Genomic DNA, 26158 nt, shown 5'->3' on the forward strand with positions numbered 1-26158 from the left:
TGAGATGGTGCCACTGCACACCAGCCTGGGCGATAGAGTGAGATACCATCTCAAAAAAAAAAAAAAAAAAGTTAATTAAAAAAATTTAGAACAGGAAGGAAAGGAAAGAAGGATAGCACAACTCGGAAGAGGGCCAAGTGGGTGGCCTGAGAAACCAAGTGCCCAGCTAGACCTCTTGACTCGGGGTTTCATAGCTTGGCATCCTTCTGGGGTCTTGCCACTCCTGATTCCTTAGCTTGGGGCTCAGAACACACATTCTTCTCAGATCGTAAAATCATTCTCAGGGTACACATCAGTTACAGCTGTTGGGTGCCCCTGCCATACAGAGGGGGCCCTCAGGTCCTAGGAACACCGCCTGGATGCAATTGTTTGCACGATTCCTCCCCACCCCCTTTTTCATGCTCGCCCAGTCTTCTGAAAATGGACCTTATAAATACTAGAAATGGAGTCCCCAGCATAGTGAAATAAATGCATTCTAGGAACTGACAAGGCCTAAAGACTTTTTCACAAAGGTTTATGCTTTTCTTTCCTTATTTTCTTTAATTTTACTTTTACATTACTTTAGTGAAATGTTTACGCACTTAAATTAGGATACAGTTCACTGTTTATGAGGCAGATTTAGGCCAAATTTAACAAAAGTAGTCCCAGCAACTCGGGAGGCTGAGGCAGGAGAATCACTTGAACTCAAGAGGCAGAGGTTGCAGTGAGCTGAAATCATGCCACCGCACTCCAGCCTGGGTGACAGAGTGAGACTCCAACTCAACTCATAAATAAATAAAGGGAGCAACTTGTATATTTCTCTATATATGTATGATGTTTATATATGTTATATGAAAATGACATTTCTATTTATAAAACAATCTACATATTTAATACATTAATTCATTAAATATATATTTTATGTACGTTATATATACACATATAAAAAGGAATTTATTATGGGGAGTAGAATTTATTACGGGAAGGACCTCTCCTGAGAGGCAGAAACTGTTGCCTCCACCACAACTTCTCTCTTGGCTCATTCAAAGCTTGGTCAAACGGGGAAAGTGGGTGGAGATCGCCCTGTATCCCCCCTCCTCTGCCTAAGTGTGTCTTTGTAACATCAGCTGGCATCATACAAAGGGCAGGAGAAGCAAACACCCAGAACTCTTTTGCTGGTCAGAGATTCCCTGAGTGTCTGTCCTCACCCCAGCCTGCTCTGTGTGTCTGTGTTGTGACGCTTGAGTCTTTGGAAAGAAATGGGAAGAGGGGGGTGGGGAAAATGTTACCACAAGAATGCTTCTCATTCCTCTGTTCTTGTTGGGTCCTGTTTTGGGGGAGGGTGGGGGTTGAGGGAAGCGTGACCTTGTGTCTTTGTCAATAAACTCATTTACACAAAATGAAAAAAAAAAAAAGGAATTTATTTCTTTGCTGTTTTGACACTTCCCTGGTCTTTTCCCTGTTGATTCTGGTCTTCTCTCCAATTCCTGGAGGTAGCCAGCCTCTAAATCCATGGAATTTCTTGAATGATAGGCCTGTCTGTTACTCTCGGTGGCTGCCCTAGGGTCACACCTGAGTTCCTGCTAACCAGATGATTTGGCCAAGGAGCCAACCACACCAGAAAGACCAACCATGTGATTTGAAGGTTGCAACTTTGAGCCACATGATGTCAGTCTGACCTCCAGAAAGGAACTGAGGGGCTGGAGATGGACTCAATTGCCTGGCCAATGATTGCATCAACCCGCCTGATGTAATAAAACCCTTGGACATGGAAGCCAAGGTGACCTTCTCTGGTTGGTGATACACATCAGTGTGCTGAGAGGATGATGTGTCCTGAGGACACAGAAATGTCATCTTCAGGACCCTCTCAGAGTTTATACTATGTGTCTCTGCTTTTGACTGGTGTTAACTTTTGTCAGTTTTTCTTATATAAAACTGTAATGAAAATATCATGCTTGGCTGGGCACAGTAGCTCATGCCTGTAATCCCAGCACTTTGGAAAGTTGAGGCGGGTAGATCACCTGTGTTTGGGAGTTCGAGACCAACCTGGCCAACACAGTGAAACCCTCTCTACCAAAAATACAAAAATTAGCCAGGTATAATGGCACTCACCTGAAATCCCAGCTACTCAGGAGACTGAGGCAAGAGAATCACTTGAACCTGGGAGTCAGAGGTTGCAGTAAGCTGAGATTGTGCCATTACACTTTTGCTTAACAGAGTGAGACTTCATCTCAAAAAAATAAAAAAGGTATCTTGCTTTTCTGAGTTCTTTGAGTTGTTATAGAGAAATTATCAAACCTGAGGATACTGTGGGAATCTCTGAATTTGTAGCCAGTTGGTGAGAAGTACATGTGGTCTGAGGACACCCAAACTTGCAGCTTGCATCTAAAGTGAAGGCAGCCTAGTGGGGGCTTGTGGCCTTAACCTGTGGCATTTGACGTTAACATCAGGGAGTTGACATCAGAATTGTGTCACACAGGCCAGCTGTGATGGCTCATGCTTGTAATCCCAGCACTTTGGGAGGCAAGGTAAGAGGATCACTTGAGCTTGAGTCTGAGGCCACAGTGAGCTATGACCACACCACTGCACCCCAGCGTAGGTGAAAGAGCAAGACCCCATCTCCAAAAATAAAAAAATTGCATGGCACAGTGCCTGTATTTAATGGCTCAAATGTTGCAGGAACTTTCTTTCTTTTTTTTTTTTTTTTGGAAGACAGACTCTTGCTCTGACACCCAGGCTGGAGTGCAGTGGCACAATCTCTGCTCACTGCTACCTCCAACTTCCAGGATCAAGTGATTTCTCCTGCCTCAGCCTCCTGAATAGCTAGGATTACAGGTAAGCACCACCATCCCTGGCTAATTTTTGTGTTTTTAGTAGAGATGGGGTTTCACCATGTTGGCCAGGCTGGTCTGGAACTCCTGCTGGGATCACAGGTGTGAGCCACTTTAGAAACTCTAAAAAATAAAAACCTTTATAGTATTTTTACCACCTGATTTTTTTCTCTCAATCTTTCCCTCATTTCCTGCTTTAAAACTCAAGCTTAGGGGCTGGGCATGGTGCTCATGCCTGTAATCTCAGCAATTTGAAAGGCCAGGGTGGATGGATCACTTGATGTCAGGAGTTTGAGATCAGTCTGGCTAATATGTTGCAACCCTGTCTCTACTAAAAATACAAACATTACCTCAGCATGGTGGCACACACCTGTAGTCCCAGCTTCTTGGGACACTGTGGCAGAAGAATGGTTAGAACACAGGAGGTGGAGGTTGCAGTAAGCCAAGATTGCACTACTGCACTTGAGCCTGAGTGACAGAGTGAGACTCCATTTCAAAAAAAAACAAAACAAACAAACAAAAACCTCTAGCTTGGGATTGGCCGCCTCTTCTATTTTTTTTTTTCTTTTTAAAAACATTTTTTACAAATAGATGTAGATGCTATGTTGCCCAGGCTGCTCTCAAACTCCTGGTGTCAAGTGATCCTCCCGCCATGATTTTAAAAGTGCTGGGATTATAGGTGTGAGCACTGCACCCAGCTTTATGTTTTTTTCTACATGAAAAATAACACAGGATTATCTTCCAGAGCTAATAAATATGTTCAAATAACCACAACCCCATTAAGGAAAAATGTCACTTGATAGCAAATAAGCAATCCAGAGCAATATGATCGCACTCAGTAAAGGTAAAAAAACTTCATTTTTATTACATTTCCCCAAGACATGCACCACACTGTTCTCTTGAAAACATACAGTGCATGTCCTCCTTTAAAACATATCCTCTTTAAAGTAACATACAAACATGTCAATATGAGATAAAAAATCACATCTGAATTTTCACATTTCAAAAACATACACTTAACGTCAAATAAAGATTTATTTTTACAGGTATTTAGGGGAACTACCACGTAGCTTCTTCACGCCTGGGGCCTTTTTTGTCACTTAAGATCTAAACTTGTAACCATGCTAGCTGTGTTTCTAATGTGACAACATCACAAACCACCAGTCCAGAAGCCTATCCATAATCCCACTTCCTAATGGTTAAGTCTCATGCTGGGTCCTCACCGTGGTTAGCTGCACAAGACATAAACCAAATCTTCACTGAATCCTCAACCCGCATCGGTAACTCAAGTGCATCAATCGTAATGAATCTACCGGAACTCAGTATTTATGATGATTTTTGAGAAGGGGTCTCAGACTGGAGTGCAGTGGCAGGATCAGGGTTCCCTGCAGCCCCAACCTCCCAAGCTCCAGAAATCCTCCCTCCTCAGCCTCCTGAGTAGTTGGGAATAGAGATGCCTCCCACATTGCCCAGTTAATTTGTGCATTTTTGTGGAAAAGGGATCTCGCCATGTTGCCCAGGCTTGAAGCTGGTTCAAGCAATTGGGTTCCTCAGATTTCCTAAATAGACCATGATATTCTGCCTTGACTCCAGGAGACACAGATGTACCTTCCCTCAGGCCGATGATCTCAGGCATCCATGGTCCCTGGAGCTCTAGGAAAGGAGGGCGCGGTCTCGAGCCCACATCCAGTTCTCTGGGTCATAAGCCTGGATCTGGAAAAGGAAATGCCCCTTGAGAAGACGGGGACTCCTCAGGTTCCCCTCCCTCCCCTCATCCAGCCTCCAATCCACTTGATTCCTCCCCACCTCATCCACCTCCCCACACCCCACTCACCTCCTCCAGCTCCTCTGGGGAAACTCAAGCTCTCCAGTGCATGGAACAGAAGAACTGGAACCGAAGCTTCTGGAACAAGGGTCGCTGGGAGCAGTTCTTCCCATACAGGAAGTAGAAGATGGCTTGTTTGGGGGCCTTGTCATCCTCCATGTCATTGACCAGGTAGCTGGGGGCAGAAATCAGGTTGCTGCTGAGGGACACCACCAGGAGAGACCTCCAGCTGAGGTCAACTTCCCAGAGAGGAGGGCAGGGGACTGTCCTCGGCTCAGGACTGGTACTCACCCTGCAGAGAGCCATGCCTTCCTCAGGAGGGACCTGCTGGACAGAGACCTGCTGAAAGGTGTCTTTCACACCTTCAGGATGGAGAGAGACAAAAACCCAACTGGTGGCCAAGAGTGGTGGTTCACACCTGGAATCCCAGCACTTTGGGAGGCTGAAGCAGGTACACTGCTTGAGACCAGGTGTTTGAAACCAGCCTGGTCAACATAGGGAAACCCATCCCTACTAAAAATACAAAAATCAGTCTGGCATGGTGACACACACCTTAGTCCTAGCTACTCAAGGAGCTGAGGTGCAAGAATTGCATGAACCCAGGAGATGAATGTTGCAGTAAGCCAAGATCAGGCCACTGCATTCCAGCCTGGGAGATGGAGCGAGACTCTGTCTCAATAAATAAGTAGGCCGGGGCCAGGCACAGTGGCTCATGCCTGTAATCCCAGCACTTTGGGAGGCCGAGGTGGGTGAATCACAAGGTCAGGAGTTCAAGACCAGCCTGGCCAAGATGGTGAAACCCTGTCTCTACTAAAAATACAAAAATTAGTCGGGCGTGGTGGCAGGTGCCTATAATTCCAGCTGCTCAGGAGGCTGAGGCAGAGAACTTGAACCCAGGAGGCAGAGGTTGCATTGAGTCGAAATCGTGCCATTGCACTCCAGCCTGGGTGACAGAGTGAGACTCCATCTCAAAAAAAAAAAAATAATAAGTAGGCTGGGCACTGTGGCTCACACCTATAATCCCAGCACTTTGGGAGGCTCAGGTGGGTGCATCATGAAGTCAGGAGATTGAGACCATCCTGGTTAACATGGTGAAACCCCGTCTCTACTAAAAATACAAAAAAATTAGCCGAGCGTGGTGACACACACTTGTAGTCCCAGCTACTTGGAAGGCTGAGGTAGGAGAATTTGTTGAACCCAGGAGGTGGAGGTTTCAGTGAACTGAGATCACACCATTGCACTCCAGCCTGGGCAACAGAGTGAGACTTTATATCAAAAAATAGATTAATTAATTAAAAATAAATAAATAACTGTCCTGGTGTGGGGGCACAGCCCTGTAGTCTGAGCTAATCAGGAGGTTGAGTTGGGAGGATTGCTTGAGCCCAGGAGGTGGAGGCTGCTGTAAGCTATGATCTCACCACTGCACTCCAGCTTGGGGGACAGAGCAAGTCTCTGTCTCAAAAAAAAAAAAAAAAAAAGGACACATTGATATTTTGCCAAACTCTGCCTTCTATAGGCATCTAGTCTAATGGTACTGGAAGAAATCAGGGCAGATCACCTAATCCCAGTGTCACATTATAATAGGATGTAACTGGAGTGCTGTGGGTGTGCAGAGGTGGGAAGATGAGGGCAGGCATCACAGAGGCTGTGGGGTGAACTGACTTTAAGGAATATGTCATTCTCCTCAAAACCACATGTGTGCAGGACCCCAGACAGAAAACACAAACACAAAGTCGAGTTGAAGGCATTTGGAAGGAGTGGTGAAACCAAGCCAGGAAACACAAAGATGGTGAGCTGGTTTGGCTGTAGAGAGATTGTAGAGAGGGTGGAATTGGCACTGTGACCCTGGCCTTGATTTCAAAAGACATCAGCTAAGGAAGCTGTTCAGATGGGCAGTGGGGGGTCGGACCTGGGCTTTGGAAAGATGTTCTGGCTACACTAGGAAGTCCCCTGCTTGGGGAGAGGCTCCAGGAGACCCCAGCAGGGAGCATTTGACAGTGGATTCAAGTGATGCCAGGGGTTCTGAACTGTGGCCTCTGTCATGGGAACCCAGGGGAGGACGATGGACCGTTGCATTTGGGGTTGATGTGGGAAGGAGAGAGAGGAACCAGAAATGGCTGTCTGCTGGGGGAAGCGTTGTGTCTGCTATGATTCCTCTCCCCTTGTGGGGTGGTTACAATTCTTTTTGTTTTACTCTTTTATTTGTAAACTGGCATTTGAGCTTGTTTTTCCTTTTTTTTTTTTTTTGGCTTTGTTTGTTTTTGAGAAAAAGTCTCAGTCTGTTGCCCATGCTGGAGTGCAGTGGCTCAATCTTAGCTTACTACAACCTCTCCCTCCTGGGTTAAAGCAGTTCTCTTGTCTCAGTGTCCTGAGCAGCTAGGATTACAGGTGCCCATCACTGTGCCTGGCTAATTTTTGTACCTTTTTAGTAGAGACAGGGTTTTGACATGTTGGCCAGGCTGGTCTCGATCTCCTGACCTCATGTGATCTGCCCACCTCAGCCTCCCAAAGTGCTGGGATTATAGGCATGAGTCTGCACCTGGCCTGAGTTTGTTTTTAGATAAAACAGTCTAAAAACACCATGGCATAATGCTATCTTTTCAATACACAGAGTAAAGAGAACAAATAGGTGAAAGAATAAATGAAAGATTGGAATCCCACTTCCCCCCACTGTCCCAAGGTGTTGGACATTGATGAATAGGAGGAAGCAAGCCACTCACAGGGCCAGGAAGAAATTAATGCATCGGTATTGCCAGGAGAAGAGGCTGGCATGGCTAAAATATGCTATGACCATAGCTAGCAGTACTGATGGAGAGAAAGGAACACAGAGAGAGAGAAGTCACATCTTGGAAACGGAAGATCCTGGAGATGGGGCAATGGGGGCTGGGGAGAGGTTGCCCATCAGAGAAGGGACCTCAGTGTTGGGGTGACTGTGCTTATTCGGAATCTGTAGGGTGGAGGGGTATTTGATGGTGGGATGCAAGTCTGAGGAGCCAGAGGAAGGGATGTGGGTGATGCGCCCAGGATGGTGAGCTCCAATGGGACCTTTGCAGGGAGTGTATCTACATTGGCTGGTGTCAGGAGGGTCTTTTCTGTGCCAGGCAGAGAATTTTCCCAAAGCGCTAGGAGTAGAGAGGCCAGGAGCTTCAGGGCTGCGGCTGGACTGCGGCCCAGGGCTCAGCTCTCAAAGGACCCATAGGAGAGGAAAGGGCCACTCAGTCACTCTGCAAGAGACCTGCAGAGTCCCAAGGGAAATGCTAACAAATCATAAAAAGACCAAGAATAGCCAGGAGTATCAGCTGAAGCCTGTGACCCCAGTACTTTGACAGGCAGAGACTGGAGGATCACATGAGCCCAACAGTTCAAGAACAACCTGGGCAACACAGCGAGACCCTCTTTCTACAAAAATTACAGAAATTAGTGGAGCGAAGTGGCCTGTGCCTGTAGTCCCAGCTACTCAGGAGGCTCAGGCAGGAGGATTGCTTGAGCCCAGGCAATTAGAGGCTGCTGTGAGCTATGAGCATGCCACTGCACTCTATCCTGGGAGCAAAGCTAGAATCTGTCTCAAAAAAAAAAAAAAAAAAATGGTCTGAAGACCTTGGGAGCTGGCCGGGCACAGTGGCTCACGTTTGTAATCCCAGCACTTTGGGAGGAAAAGGCAGGTGGATCACCTGAGGTCAGTTGTTCAAGACCAGTTTGGTCAACATAGCAAAACCCTCTCTCTATTAAAAACACAAAAATTAGCCAGGTGTGGTGGTGCACACCTGTAATCCCAGCTACTTTGGAGGCTGAGACAGAGAATCATTTCAACCCTGGAGGTGGAGGCTACAGTGAGTCAATTTCATGACACTGCCCTCCAGCCTGGGCAACAGAGCAAGACTCTATCTCAGGAAAAAACAAAACTGTGGAGGCGGCGCATCAGGTGGGAGATGGTGAAGGAGAGAGAGAGGGGAACTGTGGGTGTGAAGGCTGCACCCTCCCCCAGGCTGTGTGTTGGAGCAGGAACACAGTTACCTGGAGAACAACCTTACCTTGTCTGACACCCTCAGATCTTTGTCCCAGGCCAGGAATCTTTTAATGACAGGATCCTCTGTGATTAGAGAGCATGCTAGTGTGAGAAGCAGAACAGTTTCCCTGGGAGCAAGAGGGCAGCGAGAAGTGCGCCTCCCTGGGGAAAGCCTCAGGATGGTGGCTCAGGTGAGGTCGATGGCACAGGAGAAAATGACTTTCACTGGGCAAGGGAGGTGCTCCCGTTCTGAGGCTGCCCTGAGAAGTGGCTGAAGGAGGTCCTGGGTGTGCAAATCTATAGGATGGAGAGTTGGGAAGAAGTCAGGATGCCCTCCCTGCAGATACACAGAGACCACTGCAGAGTCATAAAGTAATTCCTGTCATTTCCCCATGAAACAGTCACATCAGGGTGTGACCATGGCTTTGGTATCTCCCTCTAGGGATGGAGACAGTTAAGTTTAGAAGGTCAGCAAGAGGCCGGGCAGCTTGACTCATGCCGGTAATCCCAGCACCTTGGGAGGCCGAGGCAGGTAAATCACAAGGTCAGGAGTTTGGGACCATCCTGGCCAACATGGTGAAACCCCATCTCTACTAATGATACAAAAAAATTAGCCAGGTGTGGTGGTGTGTGGCTGTAATCCCAGCTATTCGGGAGGCTAGGGCAGGAGAATCACTTGAACTCAGGAGGTGGAGAAGGCTGCAGTTAGCTTGAGATTCCACCATTGCACTCCAGCCTGGACAACAGGGTGAAACTTTGTCTCAAAAAAAAAAAAAAAAAAGTCAGCAAGAAACATTAAGTTTCAGAGGGCACAGCTGAAACCTCTTTCTTTGATTTTGTTTTTATTTCAATTGATTGATTGGAGATGCAGTCTCACTATGTTGCCCAGGCTGGAATTCAATGGCATGATCTCAGCTCACCTGCAACCTCCACCTTCCAAGTTCAAGCAATTCTCCTGTCCCAGCCTCCTGAGTAGCAGGGATTACAGGCATGCACAGCCACTCCTAGCTATTTTTTGTATTTTTGGTAGAGATGGGGTTTCATCATGTTGGTCAGGCTGGTCTGAAACTCCTGACCTCAGGTGATTCACCCACCTTGGCCTCCCAAATTGCTCAGATTAGAGGCATGATCTACCGCGCCTGGCCTTGGTTTTTCTTCTGAGACAGGGTTTGGCTCTGTCACCCAGGCTGGAGTGCAGTGGTACAATCATAGCTTACTGCAGCCTCAAAGTCCTGAGTTCAAGCAATCCTCTTGCCTCAGCCTGCTAAAGTGCTGGGATCTCAGGCAGGAGCCACAGTGCCTGGCCTGAAACCAAGCTTTCTTATCCCAATCGCAGACCTTCATCAAGTCTAGCTGAATCCTCTATGGCCTCCTAAACATCCCTCATGAGTGATCACTTCTGAGTCCTCCTGCAAGGAGAATTCACCCACTAGGGGGCATATTTTTCTCATGGGAAAAGTATGGTTATGGGAAGTTTCCTCTTTTTGAAAAGAACAGGATTGGAGGTGCTCTCTGGGGTGTTCTCCTACCAAGAAGCCTGTTGAAGACCTCGTGGTGCTCAGGGAGCATGGATGACACTTGCCATCGCTTCAGCTTCACCTTGAGACCACACAGGGTCTCCACCACCCAGGTGTCCTCAGGCTCAGGGGCGAGCACCTTCTCTGGCTCCTCCTCTGATTCATCCAACCACTCCCTCTTCCGTTTCCAGCACAGAAACCTAAGTGGGGGGTTGCGATCTACCCAAGGGGCTGAGTAAAAAAAAACAGGCCACCATGTAATGCTTCTGCAACTGATCACCTTAAACCCCAACCCCAAACCCCAAACCACTCTCCATCCTCCCCAGCCCCACAGACTGTTGGCTTCTGCAAGCCATCTTTCCCCTTTGTAAACCCTATGTGCCTCTCCTTCTCCTTCCCATTCTTCCATCTTTCTGTCCACAGAATGCATCATTTCCTTTTCTGGTCCTGGCTCTCTGAGACCCTTTTTTTTTTTTTTTTTTTTTTACTTTATCGCCCAGGCTGGAGTGTAGTGGTGCAATCTCCTATCACTGCAACCTCCATCTCCCAGGTTCCAGTGATTCTCCTGCCTCAGCCTCCCAAGTAGCTGGGATTACAGGTGCCCACCATAACACCCAGCATATTGTTGTACTTTAGAGACAAGGTTTCACCATGTTGGCCAGGCTGGTCTCATACTCCTGGCCTCAAGCAACCCTCCTGCCTTGGCCTCCCAAAGATCTGGGGTTGCAGGTGTGAGCCATTGCACCTGGCCTGAGTCCCTCCTTGCTTCCCCCACACACTCCCTCAGTGCTCCTTCCTGACTACTGGGTTGGTCTCCCCTCCCTTCCCCCCTCCCCCCTCCCCCTTTCCCCTTCCCTCCTTCTCTCTCTCTCTTTCTTTTGAGACAGGGTCTCATTCTGTCCCCTAGAGTGCAGTGACTCCATCTCAGCTCACTGCAACATTCACCTCCCAGGTTCAAGAGATTCTCCTACCACAGCCTCCCAAATACCTGGGATTACAGGCATACAACCCGGCTAACTTTTGTATTTTTAGTAGAAATGGGTTTTCACCATGTTGGTCAGACTGGTCTCAAACTCCTGACCTCAGGTGATCCACCCACCTTGACCTCCCAAAGTGCTGGGATTACAGGCATGACTTACTACACCCGGCTTTGGTTTTTCTTCTGAGATAGGGTTTTGCTCTCTCAACCAGGCTGGAGTGCGGTGGTGCAGTTATAGCTCACTGCAGCCTCAAAGTCCTGAGTTCAAGCAATCCTCATCTCAGCCTCCTAATGTGCTGGGATCTCAGGCATGAGCCATGGTGCCTGGCCTGAAACCAAGCTCTCTTATCCCAATCACAATCTAAGTGAATGCTCTATCACCTCCTAAGCGTCCCTCATGAGTGATCACTTGAGTCCTCCCACATGGGCTCACCCACTAGGGGGGCATATTTTTTTCCACGGGAAAAGTATGGTAATGGGAAGTTTCCTTTTTGAAAAGAACAGGATTGGAGGTGCTCTCTGGGGTGTCCTCCTACCAAGCAGACTGTTGAAGACCTTGTGGTGCTCAGGGAGCATGGGTGACACTCGCCGTTTCTTCAGCTTCACCTTGAGATCACACAGGGTCTCCACCACCCAGGTCTCCTCAGACTCAGGGGTGTGCGCCTTCTCTGGCTCCTCATCCAGTTTCTCAGATTCGTCCAACCACTCCCTCTTCCTTTTTGAGCAAAGGAACCTAAGTGGGGGGCTGGGATCTACCCAAGGGACTGAGTAAAGAAACCAGGCCACCATGTAACACTTCTGCAATTGATCACCTTAGACCCCAGCCCCAAACCCCAACCATTCTCCATCCTCCCCAGCTCCGCAGACTGTTGGCTTCTGCAAGCCATCTTTCCATCTTTCTCCTCTGTAAACCCCATGTGCTTCTCCTTCTCCTCCCCATCCTTCTATCTCTCTATCCTCAGAATGTGTCCTCATTTACTTTCCTGGTCCCTGGCTCTCTGCATTCGCCCTTTTTATTTTTTCTTAAGACAGAATGTTGCTTTGTCGCCTAGGCTGAAGTGTAGTGGTATGATCTCATATCACTGCATCCCAACCTCCATTTCCCGGGTTCCAGTGATTCTTCTGTCTCAGCCTCCCAAGTCGTGGGATTATAGGTGCCTGCCACAACGCCTAGCTCATTCTTGTATTTTTAGTAGAGATGAGGTTTCAGCATGTTGGCCAGGCTGGTCTCAAACTCCTGGCCTCAAGTGATCTGCCTCAGCCTCCCAAAGTGTTGGGATTATAGCTGTGAGCCACTGCACCTGGCCTGAGTCCCTCCTTTCTTCTCATACACCCTCCTCAAGTACTTCCTCCTGACTTCTAGGCCTCTGCTTTTTTTTTTTTTTTTTGAGACAGGGTCTTACTCTCTCACCCAGACTGGAGTGCAGTGGCAGGATCTCGGCTCACTGCAACCTTGGCCTCCTAGGCTTAAGCAATTTTCCTGCCTCAGTATCCTGAGTAGCTGGGGTTACAGGCACATACCACTACCACTGAGCTAATTTTTGTTTTTTTAGTAGAGATGGGGTTTCACCATGTTGGGCAGCTATCTCAAACTCCTGACCTGAGGTGATCCAACCACCTCAGCCTCTCAAAGTGCTGGGATTACAGGTGTGAGCCAACCCCCACCCCCTACCCTCATCCCCTCCTGGTTCTTAGTCAATCCTCTCTCATCTCTTCTTCCTCTAGTCCCCTCACCTGATGGTCCTGGCATTTCATTGTCCACCACTTCTGGAAGGGAGTACCCCGAGGTGCTAGGCTGGGGGCTCTGCTCCTCAACCTGGGGTTGCCGTTGATGGCTGGCCATGATCTCCCCCAAACTCTGTTCTCTCTCAGGGAAGCTAGTTCCTGTTGTGGCCAAAGCCTTCTTCCACACTCTACTAGGAACCAGAAGAATGTGTTGTCTATTCTCAAGGCTGGGAAGAAGTCAGGAGTGGAGAACAGCTCTGAGAAGATACTGCTGTCCACCTGAGTTTCAAAGTGCCCACAGAGTTCAGTCCCTCCAATCAGTAAGGCTGGAATCTCTGATGTCATCGGTCACTCCAACCAGGCAACCAGTTTGAAGAAAAACACATGTAACTGCCAGCCTGAGCTCCTGTCCTGGAGATGATCCAAAGTGAATGGCATCTCCTGCCACCGTCCCAACCTCAGACTATTGTCCTAAAGCATCTTCGGGGTCTCCGCATCCCTCGTTCCCTGTACCAGCAGAGGCTGTGTCCTCTCCACTCAAAGGCTGAAGCATGCTGGGGTCTCATCTGGACATGCACATTTCAGAGTCCTCTCTGGTGGGAGAGGGAGCAGGGTGGCAAAGAAAAGTAGGGAAAGCAGAAATGATGAAACCTTACAAGAGTGAGACTAACATGTACAAGAGATCCCAGGTACACTGACTTGATGAAAAAGTTACATCAAAGCACTCAATTTGCCAAAGCTTTTCTGCTGAATGCTTCCTGACATTCACTGTCCGAGATTCTGTACTAGGGGTACATGTGTCCTCTGCCCTAAGGCATCTTTGAGTCCAAGAGACATTCTGAGGACTGAAAATCATAGAAAATTGTCCATGAGCTCACATATATTTCCAATGGTGTCCTCAATTTCAGGGAGTCCATGGATCACCTAAAACCAGCCAACACAGTTGAACTAAGAAACTCTAGTCTATATATCAAGTTTTGTATCATATATATTTCCCTGAACTCAGAAATTTCCCTACCATTTATGGATTCTATGACTAATACAGCACATGTACAAAAAGACTAAGTAAAAAAAAATCTCAGCTGTGCACAGTTTATGCTTGTAATCCCAGCACTTTGGGTGGCCAAGGGGGGAAGATTGCTTGAGGCCAGGAGTTCAATACCAGTGTAGGCAACAGAGCAAGACCCCAACTCTATTAAAAAAAAAAATTAGCCAGGTGTGATGGCTAACACCTGTGTTCCAACTACTTGGGAGACTGAGGCAGGAGGACTGCTTGAGCTCAGGAGCTAGAAGCTGCAGTGAGCTATGATTGTGCCACAGCACTTTAGCCTGAGCAACACAGTGAGACCCTGTGTCAAAAAAATGTTTTTAATAGAAAATAAAAGTTTCATGGCATTCAGAGACCATCCAGGGAAACTGAGTTCTGGCTGTAGTGACTCATGCCTGTAATTCCATCACTTTGGGAGACCAAAGCAGGTGGCTCACCTGAGGTCAGGAGTTCAAGACCAGCCTGGTCCACATGGTGAAAACCTGTCTCTACTAAAAATACAAAAAATTAGCTGGGCATGGTGGCAGGTTCCTGTAATCCCAGCTACTTGGGAGGCTGAGACAGGAGAATCGCTTCAACCCAGGAGGCGTAGGTTGCAGTGAGCCAAGATAGTGCCACTGCACTCCAGCCTAAGGAAGAGTGGGACTCCAACACACACACACACACACACACACACACACACAAAAAAAAAAAAAAAAAAGAGCTATATTATCTCTCACCCAATTTGCCTGCTAAGAAATTCCTTGTGAGCACCAAGAACTTTACTGAACTCGTCATCCTTCTGCTCACCTGAGACAAGTGCATATCTGATTGCTTCCTCTGCTGGAAAATGCAGATTCCCTGAGCTAGGGAAAGGCATAAGTGATGGATAGCTGTCAGCGGTGGCTCAGGCCTGAAATCCCAGCATTTTGGGAGGCCAAGGTGGGTGGATCACCTGAGGTCATGACTTCAAGACTGGCCTGACCCACATGGTGAAACCTCATCTCAAATTTGAGAAGTTGAGGCTCAAAGAGGTGAAATTACAAGTTTGAGATGCCTTTTTTATTTTTCTTTGGATGGGGTCTCACTCTGATGCCCAAGCTGGAGTACAGTGGTGTAATCTCAGCTCACTGCAACCTCTGCCTCCTGGGTTCAGCAACAGTCTCCTGCCTCAGCCTTCCGATTAGCTGGAATTATAGGTGCATGCAACCATGCCTGGCTAATTTTTTTGTATTTTCAGTAGAGATGAGGTTTCACCATGTTGGTCAGCATGGTCTTGAACTCCTGACTTTGTGATCCGCCCAACTCCACCTCCCAAAGTGTTGGAATTACATAGGCGTGAGCCACCGAGCCTGGCTGGGACTTCTTATTAATTTTTTTTGAAGAGATAAACTTAATTATTTTAATAGATATAATAATTGTGTATGCTTGTGGGGCATAGTGTGATGTTTTGATCTATGTATACATTGTGGAATGATTATTGATTATATTAAGGTAATTAACATATCCATCATCTCACAAATGTACCATTTTGCTGTCGTGAGAACATTTAAAGTCTACTTTTTGCCAGTCACAGTGGCTTAAGCCTGTAACGCCAATGGCTGATGCAGGCGAATCGCCTGAGGTCAAGAGTTCAAGACCAGCTGGGCCAACATGGTGAAACCCCATTTCTAAAAATACAAAAATTAGCTGGACAAGGTGGCACACACCTGTAATCCTAGCTACTCAGGAGGCTGAGGCAGGGAAATCACTTGAACCATGGAGGCGGAGGTTGCAGTGAGTCGAGATTGTGCCACTGCATTGTAGCCTGGGCAACAGAGGGTGACTCTGTCTCAAAAAAATACAAAATATAAAATAAAATAAAATGTACCTTTTTTTTTTTTTTTTTCTGAGATGGAGTGTGGCTTTCTCGCCCAGGCTGGAGTGCAATGGCACAATCTCAGCTCACTGCAACCTCTGCCTCCCAGGTTCAACCGATTCACCTGCCTCAGCCTCCCGAGTAGCTGGGACTACAGGCATGTGCCACCATGCCCAACTAATTTTTTGTATTTTTAGTAGAGATGGGGTTTCACCATGTTAGCCACAATGGTCTTGATCCCCTGACCTGGTGATCCACCAGCCTTGGCCTCCCAAAGTCCTGGGATTACAGTGTAAGCCACTGTGCCTGGCCCCAATTGTACTTTTTTAGACAGTCTTGCTTTGTTGCCCAGATTGGAGTGCAGTGGCACAATCACAGTTCACTGCAGCCTCAACCCCTAGGCTCACGTGATACTCCTACCTCAGCCTCCCAAGTAGCTGGGACTACAGACAACCACGACTACACCTGGCTTTTTTTTAATTGAGAAGGATTCTCACTCTGTCACCCAAGCTGGGGTGCAATGGTGAGATCTCTGCTCACTGCAGCCTTCACCTCCTGGGTTCAGGTAATTCTTCTGCTGTCTCAGCCTCCTGAGTAGCTGGGATTACAGCAACGCACCTCTATGCCCAGCTAATTTTTTTTTTTTTTTTTTGCATTTTTAGTAGAGATGGGTTTCACCAAGCTGGCCAGGCTGGTCTCAAACTCCTGACTTCATGATCCACCCGCCTTGGACTCCCAAAGTCCTGGGATTATAGGTGTGAGACACCATACCCAGCCACTTTTATAATTTTTATAGAGACTGGGGTTTTGCCATGTTGGTCAGGCTGGTCTCGAACTCCTGGCCTCAAGTGATCTGCCCTCCTCAGCCTCTCAAACAGCTGGGATACAGGTGTGAGCCACTGGGCCCAACCAAAATCTACTTTTTAAGTAATTTTGAAATATATGTTATTAGTAACTATGGTTCCTAATGAACAATACTCTTGCTGGGCAATAGATCTCAAAAACCCACTCCTCCCATCTCACTCAAACATTGTACCTTTTGGTCAACTTGAGAGACGTATTTTATTGCATTTTAGAAACATCATGAAGAGGTCTCAGAAATCATTTGGCATCTTCTTATTTCTGTAGGTCTTATTCATAGACTCTTAGATCTTATTCATCAGTCTGTTGATCTGTTCCTTTTTCAGAGATGTAGATGCTATCCAACATTTTTCTTTCCTTTTTTTTTTCTCGAGACGGATCCTCGCTCTATTGCCCAGGCTGGAGAGCAGTGATATCATCTCAGCTCATTGCTACATCCATTTCCCGGGTTCAGGCAATTATCCTGCCTCAGCCTCCTGAGTAGGTGGGGATTACAGGCACACACCACCACATCTAGATAATTTTTGTATTTTTAGTAGAGATGAGGTTTGACCACATTGGCCAGGCTGGTCTCAAACTCCTGACCTCAGGTGCTCCTTCCACCTCGGCCTCCCAAAGTGCTGGGATTACAGGAGAGAGCCATTGCATCCAACCAGGCATCCAACATTTTTCTGATATCCTTTTATTTAGCATGATCATAGCTCACTGCAGCCTCCAATTCCTGGGCTCAAGCGACCCTCCCACCTCAGCCTCCCAAGTAACTGGGACTACAGGTGAGCACCACAATGCCCAGCCAATTTTTGTAGTTTTTTTGTAGAGATGGGGGTCTTGCTTTGTTGCCCAGGCTGGTCTGGAACTCCTGGCCCCAAGGGATCCTCCCACCTGGGCCTCCCAAAGTCCTGGGATTACAGGCATGAGCCACCATGCCTGGCCAGCTTCATGATTTTACCTGTAGCTTCTGCTTTCCTGAATTTATCCCTGCCTTTGAAAACCCGCATCTCCCAATGCCCAGCTAATTCTGTATTTTCAGTAGAGACGGGGTTTCTCCATGTTGGTCAGGCTGGTGTCAAACTCCCAACTCAGGTGATCTGCCCACCCTTAGCCTCCCAAAGTGCTGAGATTACAGGCATGAGCCACTGTGCCTGGCCAAAAACGGGTTTTGAAGTTGTATTTGTGAAGCAGTGTTGTTGTATATGGTAAAATCTCAGGTTCATTGTCCCAAGGCCATGGAAAACTGAATGCAGACACTCCAGAGTGAAATTAAGAGCAGAAGTGTAACAGGCAAAAGAAAGAGAAGAGCTCTCTGTGCAGACAGGAGTCCTGGAGAAAATGAGTTGCCACTTCCGCAGTGAATGAGGAAGGTTTTTTGTTTTAATTTTAGACAGTCTCACTCTGTCTCCCAGGATGAAGTGCAGTGGTGCTCTCTTGGCTCACTGCAACCTCTGCCTCCCTGGTTCAAACGATTCTCCTGCCTCAGCCTCTCGAGTAGCTGGGATTACAGGCACCTGCCATCATCCCCAGCTTATTTTTGTATTTTTAGTTGAGACAGATTTCACCATGATGGCCAGACTGGTCTTCAACTTCTGACCTCCAGTGGCCTCAGCCTTTCAAAGTGCTGGATTTACAGGTTTTATAGAGGAGCTTGAGGAGGTGGTATCTGATTCACATAGGGTGCAAAAGACTGGTTGGATCAGGGATGCTATTTGTAAAGGATGTGAAAGAAGCTGGCTACTCCATCCTAATCTTTTATTATGCAGATGGATTTTTTACCAGACTGGAGCCACGTTGTCTGGTACTTTACTATTTTATATTTTATGATGAAGTCCAGCTCTGTTGCCAGGCTGGAGTGCAGTGGCGCAATCATGGCTCATTGCGACCTCCACCTGCTGTGTTCAAGAAATTCTCCTGCTTCAGCCTCCCGAGTAGCTGGGATTACAAGCAGGGCCACCATGCCCAATTAATTTTTGCATTGTTAGCAAAGACAGGGTGTCACCAAATTGGTCAGGCTGGTCTCAAACTCCTGACCTTGTGATCTGCCTGCCTCAGCCTCCCTAAGAGCTGGGATTACAGGTGTGAGCCACTGTGCCTGGCTGTTCCTCCTCCTCCTCCTCCAATTTTCCTTCTCCTCAGATTACAGGCATGAGCCACCTTGCCTGACTGTTCCTCCTCCTCCTGATCCTTTTTCTCCTCCCCTTTTCCTTCTTTTCCTCCTTTTACCTCCTACTCCTCCTTTTTCTCTTCCTTCTTCTCCTCAGATTATAGGCATGAGCCACCCCATCTGGTTGTTCCTCCTCCTCTTCAGATTACAGGCATGAGCCACCACACCTGTTTCTCCTCCTCCTCCTCCTGGGATTACAGGTGTGAGCCACCGTGCCTGGCTGTTCCTCCTCCTCCTCCCCCTCTTCCGGCTGTTTTTTCTTCTCCTCCTCCTCCTTATTCATTTTATTTTTTAATTCGGAGTCTTGCTCTTGTCACCCAGGCTGGAGTGCAATGGTGTCATTCTGGCTCACTGCAACCTCTGCCTCTTGGGTGCAAGCAATTCTCCTGCTTCAGCATCTCGTGTAGCTGGAATTACAGGCATCTGCCACAATGTCCATTAATTTTTTGTATTTTTAGAGATGGGGTTTCACCATGTTGGCCAGGCTGGTCTCAAACTCATGACCTCAGGTGAGCCATCCACCTCGACCTCCCAGAGTACTGTGATTACAGGCATGAGACACTGCACGGTCTTATTAAGACAGAGTTTAACTCGTTGCCCAGGCTGGAGTACAATCATGCAACCTCAGCTCACTGGAACCGCTGCCTTCCAGGTTCAAGTGATTCTCCTGCCTCAGCCTCCCAAGTAGCTGGGGTTACAGGCATGTGCCACCACGCCCAACTAGCTTTTTGTATTTTTAGTAGACATAGGGTTTCACCATGTTGGCCAGTCTGGTCTCCAACTCTTGGCCTCAGGTGATCCACCAGCCACAGCCTCCCAAAGTGCTGAGATTACAGGCGGGAGCCACCACACCGAGCCTTGGTTCTTTAGTTAACAAAATCTGTCACTGCTCTCAAAATCACTTGGTAGGGGTTATTCATTCTTCCTTGAGTTTAGCTTGTTTATCTTTGTTGTTAATAAAATGTAAGTTTCAGGCTTTTTTTTTTTTTAGGGACGGGGTTCTTGCTCTGTTACCCAGGCTGGAGTAGAGTGGTGCCATCACAGCTCACTGCAGCCTCCCACCACTGGGCTCAAGCAATCCCCCTACCTCAGCCTTCTAGGTAGCTGGGACTAAAGACACACAGCACAACTGGCTAGTTTTTGTTGTTGTTTTGACAGAGTCCTGCTCTGTGGCCCAGACTGGAGTGCATTAGTGCCATCTCGGCTCACTGCAACCTCTGGTTCCTGGGTTCAAGCAATTCTCCTGCCTCAGCTTCCTGAGTAGCTGGGATTACAGGCAGGTGCCACCATACACGGCTAATTTTTATATTTTTATTAGAGATGGAATTCTGCCATGTTGGTCTGGCTGCTCTCAAACTCCTGGCCTCAAGTGCTGTACCAACCTCAGTCTCCTACAGTGCTGGGATTACAGGTGTGAGCTACCACACCCGGCACGGCTTTTTTTAAATGTGGTAGCTGGGACTTTGTAATGTTGCCCAAAGTGCTAGGATTACAGGCGTGAGCCACTACTCCTGGCCTAGGAGGTCACTGTGATACCCTGTTTGAAGGTGATGGGTCCTGGACAGGGCGGAGGCCGTGGCGGGAGCCCCCTCTTCCCTTCCCATCTATAACTCTCACTGCCCTTGCCCAGTTTTCTCCACTTCCATTTTATTTTTTTAGAGACAGGGTCTCACTCTGTCCAGGCTAGAATGCAGTGGCATAATCATAGCTCACCACAGCCTCCACTCCTGGGTGCAAGTGATCCTCTCACCTCAGCCTTCCAAGTAGCTGGGACTACATGCATGTGCTACCATGCCGAGCTAATTATTTATTATTTGGTAGAGACAGGGTTCTCCCTGTGTTACCTAGGCTGATCTCAAACTCCTGGTCTTAAGTATCCTCACACCTTGCCCTTCCAAAGTGCTGGAATTACAAGCCACCCCATCCTGCCTTTCCAGTCCCTAACTGTAATCACTGGCCAGTCCCAGAAAGCCCAGCAACAAGGGCACCAGGCTGGGGCAGGAAACAAGAAGCAAACTTCTCTCGCACCCACTTTATCTGGGGGCAGATGCGGGAGGACCTAGGTCCACTGTCTGCAGTAGCATCCGCACCTAGTGGATCTGCCAGTCGATGCTGGAGCGTGCAGTGCCACCCAGGGCACCACACTGCTTCAGGTTGTGCCCGTAGTCCCACACGTGGCTCACCTCACTCAAGAACAGGGGGCTGGGGAGAGGGAAAGAGGTGGGCCAAGGTGCAAGCAACCCCAGCCTCCAGGCACCCAGGTTCACCTCCTAAGAGGCAGTGTGGTGAGGGGGTGGGCCGCACCTGATGGTCTGCAGCTCCTGCAGTGACAGATGGTTGAGGGCCACCCCCTTGGTCTCGGCAATAAGCATGGCTTTCCTGGAGGCCTTGTGGGCCCAGGGAGGAACGTGGCGCTGAAGCAGCTTCCTCCATGCCCTGATCTGCCTCCATTGCTGGCACTCCCTTTTTTTTTTTTTTTTTTAAATATAAAGTCTCCCTCTGTCACCCAGGCTGCAGTGCAGTGGTGGGTCTCACTTCACTGCAACCTCCACCATCCAGGTTAAAGTGATTATCTTGCCTCAGCTTCCTGAGTAGCTGGGATTACAGGAGTGTGCCAACACATCTGGCTAATTTTTGTCTTTAGTAGAGATGGAGTATCACCATGCTGACCAGGCTGGTCTCAAACTCCTGGCTTCAAGTGACCTGCCCACCCAGGCCTGCCAAAATGCTGGGATTACAGGTGTGAACCACCAGGCAGGGCCACCTGTGCCCCTTCCTGAGCTCCCCCACCCTCTAGGGGGCACCCCATCACCTCCCCCTCCCCCTGGCTGCTACACATTCACCCCTTTGAGGACCAGGTAGTAGGCAAGGTCAGTGGCCATCATGTCGGGCCTGAGAGCCTGTCCCATGTTCTCTCAGTGAATCTGTGGGCACAGGTGGGCGAGTGGTGAGCCCTGGGGACCCTGGGGTCTGAAGCTGCAGGCCCAGGACTTGCCCCTCTGCCAGGATGTCCCTGCCTTGGGCAGATCCTGTCTTACCCACTCGGCTCTCTCACTCTCAGCTTGAACCATCTTCTCTTAATTACTGATAGTATTTATGTGTGCTATTAATGCTTACTGGCCTGTATGTTTTACTGGCCTTTACAATTTCAGAGTACGTATATTTAGCGTGCATCAGAAGTTCCTGGAGGATCTGTTTTCCTTTTTAGGAGACAGGGTCTTGCTCTGTTGCCCAGGCTGGAGTGCAAGTGCAGTGGCCATCATAGCTCACTGGAGCCTGGGCCTACCTAGCTCAGGTGATCTTCCAGCCTAGGCCTTCCGAGTAGCTGGAACTACAGGCACGCATGCCACCATGCCCAGCTAATTTGTTGTTGTTTCGGACTTTTCTTTCTGAGACAGATCTGTCCGCCAGGCTGGAGTGCAGTGATGCAATCTTGGTTCACTGCAACCTCTGCCTCCTGGATTCAAGCAATTCTCTTGCCTCAGCCTCTGAATAGCTGGGACTACAGGCACGCCCCACCATGTCCAACTAATTTTTTTGTATTTTTGGTAGAGACGATGTTTCACCATGTTGGCCAGGATGGTCTTTATCTGTTGACCTTGTGATCTGCTCACTTCTGCCTCCCAAAGTGCTGGGATGACAGGCGTGAGCCACAGTGCCCAGACTGTTTTGGGCTTTTTTTGAGACAGGGCCTTGCTCTGTCACCCAGGTTGGAGTGCAATGGCGTAATCATGGCTCTCTGCATCCTTGATGTCCTGGACTCAGGAGATCCTTGCACATCAGTCTCCTGAGTGGCTGGGACCACAAGTACACGCCATCATGACTGGCTAATTTAATTTTTTTAATTTTAGAGACAGTGTTTTGCTTTGTTGCTCAGGCTGGTTTTGAATCCCTGGGCTCAAGCAATGCTCCTGCCTCAGCCTCTCAAAGTGCTGGGATTACAGGCATGAGCCACCAGGCCTAACCAATGGAGAATCTGCTAAAAATACAAATTGCTGGGGACCACCCAGTCTCTGATTAAGCCATCTGGGGTGGGGCCTCACATCGCATTTCTCAGGAGTTTAGGTGATACTGGTGTTGCTAGCTGGAGTACTAGCTTCAAGAAACATGTTTTTATGTTTGTTCTGAGAAGGAGTCCTGCTCTGTCACACAGGTGGGAGTGCAATGGCACCACCTCTGCTCCCTGCAATCTCCATCAATGGGCTTCAAGTGATTCTCCTGCCTCACCCACACAGTAGCTGGGATTACAGGTGTGTGCCACCACACCCAGCTAATTTTTCTATTTTTAGTAAAGACTGGGTTTCACCATGTTGGCCAGGCTGGTCTCAAATTCCTGACCTCAAGTGATCTGCCCACCTTAGCCTCCCAAAGTGATGGGATTGCAGGTGTGAGCCTCTGCACCCAACCAAGAAACACTGATTTCAAGATACATTCTGAACTATTTAAGAATGAAATGATGTGATGATGAGAATTTGCTTTGAAATAATAAGGGGTTGAAGAAGTTGGAGAGGGCTGTGGGTAAAGACAGCAGGAGCCAGAATGTCTGTGAGTTGATTATTGTTGAAGCTGGGTGTCAGTACATAGGGCTCATTATGCATTTTCTAGCTGTTATATACAGAAATTTCCCATAATAATTGATTTTAAAAGAAATCAGCCAGGCAAAGTGGCTCATGCCTGTAATCTCGCACTTTGGGAGATAAAGGTGGAAAAATGGCTTGGGGCCAAGTGTTCAAGACCAGGGCAACATAGGGAGACCCTGTCTCCATAAAAAACATATTAGGCAGGTGTGGGGGTGCACACCTGTAGTCCCAGCTATTCCAGAGATTGAGGTAAGAGGATCACTTGAGCTCAGGAGTTAGAGGCTGCAGTGAGCTACTGCACCACCACACTCCAGCCTGGGTGACAGAGAGAAACTCTGTTGCTACAAAATATATTTTTTAGGTTTTGATTTATTTATGTATTTGAAGATGGAGTTTCACTCTGTTGTCCAGGCTAGAGTGCAATAACATGATCTCAGCTCATTGCAACATCTATCTCCTGGGTTCAAGTGATTCTCCTGCCTTAGCCTCCTGAGTAGCTGGGATTATAGGAGTGTGCCACCACGCCTGGCTAATTTTTGTATTTTTAGTAGAGATGAGGTTTCACTGTGTTGACCAGGCTGGTCTCAAACCCCTGAATTCAAGTGATCCTCCTGCCTCAGCCTCCCAAAGGGTGGGATTCTAGGCATGAGCCACTGCGCCAGCCTTTTATATAAATTTTCTTTTTTTTAAAGGGTTCTGATCGGGCAAGTTCATGGGCCCCAGATCCCTTGAGTCTCATCTACTTCCATTGCATGGCAGCAGTTTCTGTCCCTTCCCTGTTCCCCAGGAGTAGGAGTGAGCACACCTCTCCTTCTCTGCCCCAGGTCCTCCGGCCCCTCCTCCCTCCTCCCAAGGCCACCCTCCTGGCAAGCCCACCCCAGTGCCTGGGATCTAGGGGAGGAGAGGCAGGTGGGTGTGCTCTTGCCTGCAGCGTGGAGATGACGCCAGTGGCCACCTGGAGCACAGCACTCATGGTGTCTGACAGTTTAAACACAGCTTCCTTGTCTTCCTGGAAGGCACATGGCAGGAGGTGAGGGCCTAGCAGCCCCCTGGCACCCAGGGTCCCCACAGCCCCACCCCACACTGAGGCATCCCCGCTGCCTTCCATGGGAAGAACACTCAGTACCCAAGCAAAGGAAGGCCAGAGAGCTCCAAGGGCAGCCACAGATGGGGCTGAGTGCACAGGATGGGAGTATGTATGGCAATCCCGGGGGCCCCTGCCTGGGTGTGCCAGAGCCCTGAGAACTGACACGTGGTGTGTAGGCAGGCAGGCCTCCCCCAGCCACCATCCCCAGCCTCACACCTGTAGGTCTTTGTCGCAGGTGCTGTCAAGTCCCTTGAGGGTCATCAGGAGCCCACACACTACGGGAAGAGGGAGGCACAGGAGCTGGACCTGGGATCCTGCCCCTTGGGCACCCCCCATCAGCCACACTACTCTCCCTGCCTTGCTCACCCACCCAAACACACACCCTGCCTTGCTCCAGATCAGCTCCAAGCTGTCAGGGTTTTTCTTCTAGGGCATCAGGCTGCTTCTGGTGCTGGGGATAGAGATGCAGGCACTGACGGGGCTGGGCCCTTGGCTGGTCCAGCAGCTCCCTGGCCAGGTCTGGTGGAGAGGTGGGGCAGGGACAAAGGAAGCCATGCCCAAGGGGGATGGGGAATACAGAGGCTGGGAGGGGCAGGTGGAGGTGGCAGCATGGGGCTTACCTGTAGGCATCTGAGAGCTGCAGGAAGCTGAATTCCTTGGTGCTGTAGAGGCTGAGGTCCCTGACCATCCTGCTGAGATGAGTCATGCAGAGTGAAGGCCAGAACAGGAACTCAACTGGGAGAAAGAAAAGGTTCCTAGTCACCAGGCCTCTCCCGTCCCCACCCAGCCTAACCAAACAGGGGGTAAGAGAAGGTTAGGCCCTGGGGAACCTGGCTAAATTTTTTTCTTTTTTTTTGAGACAGAGTCTTGCTCTGTTGCCAGGCTGTACTGCAGTGGTGTGAGCTCGGCTCACTGCCTCTGCCTCCTGGGTTCAAGTGATTCTCCTGCCTCAGCCTCTTAAGTAGCTGGGACTGCAGGCACCTGCCACCTGCCCAGTTAACCTCTGTATTTTCAGTAGAGATGGGTTTTCACCATGTTGGCCAGGATGGCCTCAATTTCCTGATCTCGCGATCCAACTGCCTTGGCCTCCCAAAGTGCTGAAATTAGAGGCATGAGCCACTGTGCCCAACCAAAATTTTCATTTTTTGTAAAGATGGGGTCTTGCTATGTCACCCAGGCTGGTCTGAATCTCCTGGGCTCAAGCAATCTTCCTGCCTTGGCCTCCCAAAGTGCTGGGATTACAAAGGTGAGCCACTGCACCTTTACTGATATGTCATTCACATACAATTTACCCATTTATTTATGTATTTTTCTTTTACTTTTTGAGATGGAGTTTTGCTCGTTTCCTAGGCTGGAGTGCAATGGCACGATCTTGATTCACTGCAGCCTTGGCCTCCTGGGTTCAAGCAATTGTTCTGCCTCAGCCTCCTGAGTAGCTGGGATTATAAGTACCTGCCCCCACTCCTGGACAAGTTTTGTATTCTTAGCAGAGACGGGGTTTCACCATCTCTACAGGCCGGTGCTAGAATCCCAGAAGTGAGCCACCGTGCCCTGCCGAATTTACTCATTTAAAGTTTACACTTTAATGTACAACCATCACCACAACCAGCCTGACCGTACAACAGTGGGAAGAGACTAGAGAAAAGCTGGGCTGGGGGACAGAAATGAGGCACAGGGCAGGGGACTGGCTCCCCAACACTCACCCACAAAGTCACGCTCACTGGT

At 48.7% G+C, this 26158-nt stretch overlaps 1 protein-coding gene and 1 pseudogene across 3 annotated transcripts; one reads left to right on the plus strand and one right to left on the minus strand.

Annotated features, from left to right (window-relative positions):
* Positions 1-4697: 4697 nt before the first annotated feature.
* On the minus strand, positions 4698-26123 carry LOC105704844 (putative speedy protein-like protein 3). Of its 3 annotated transcripts, XM_064373330.1 has the most exons (9): positions 25054-26123; positions 24816-24884; positions 24650-24708; positions 24272-24355; positions 12872-13455; positions 11674-11901; positions 10171-10389; positions 8667-8938; positions 4927-4959 (listed from the first exon to the last, which is right to left on the minus strand). In XM_064373330.1, exons 5-8 carry the CDS (start codon positions 12978-12980, stop codon positions 8829-8831), a joined length of 666 nt encoding a protein of 221 aa, XP_064229400.1. In that variant the 5' UTR covers positions 12981-13455; positions 24272-24355; positions 24650-24708; positions 24816-24884; positions 25054-26123; the 3' UTR covers positions 4927-4959; positions 8667-8828. The 3 variants fall into 3 exon arrangements, with proteins under 3 accessions (XP_064229402.1, XP_064229400.1, XP_064229401.1); XM_064373331.1 differs by lacking the exons at positions 24272-24355; positions 24650-24708; positions 24816-24884; positions 25054-26123 and adding an exon at positions 16784-24264; XM_064373332.1 differs by lacking the exons at positions 12872-13455; positions 24272-24355; positions 24650-24708; positions 24816-24884; positions 25054-26123 and adding an exon at positions 4698-4810 and having other exon boundaries at positions 8667-8725; positions 11674-12854.
* Positions 6308-10971, plus strand: LOC135273683 (uncharacterized; annotated as a pseudogene).
* Positions 26124-26158: the final 35 nt, after the last annotated feature.

Source organism: Aotus nancymaae, unplaced genomic scaffold (genome assembly GCF_030222135.1).
Source record: "Aotus nancymaae isolate 86718 unplaced genomic scaffold, 86718_ANA_hifiasm-v0.15.2.pri h1tg000008l, whole genome shotgun sequence".
In the NCBI taxonomy this organism is placed as follows: Eukaryota; Metazoa; Chordata; class Mammalia; order Primates; family Aotidae; genus Aotus; species Aotus nancymaae.

Coding starts and splice junctions, on each gene's coding strand:
- LOC105704844 (XM_064373330.1), bottom strand. CDS start 12,980: ATGGCCAGCCATCAACGGCAACCCCAGGTTGAGGAGCAGAGCCCCCAG. Junction 11,902..12,871: donor TGAAATGCCAGGACCATCAG/GTGAGGGGACTA, acceptor TTCTTTACTCAG/TCCCTTGGGTAGATCCCAGC. Junction 10,390..11,673: donor GGTCTTCAACAGTCTGCTTG/GTAGGAGGACAC, acceptor TTTTTTACTCAG/CCCCTTGGGTAGATCGCAAC.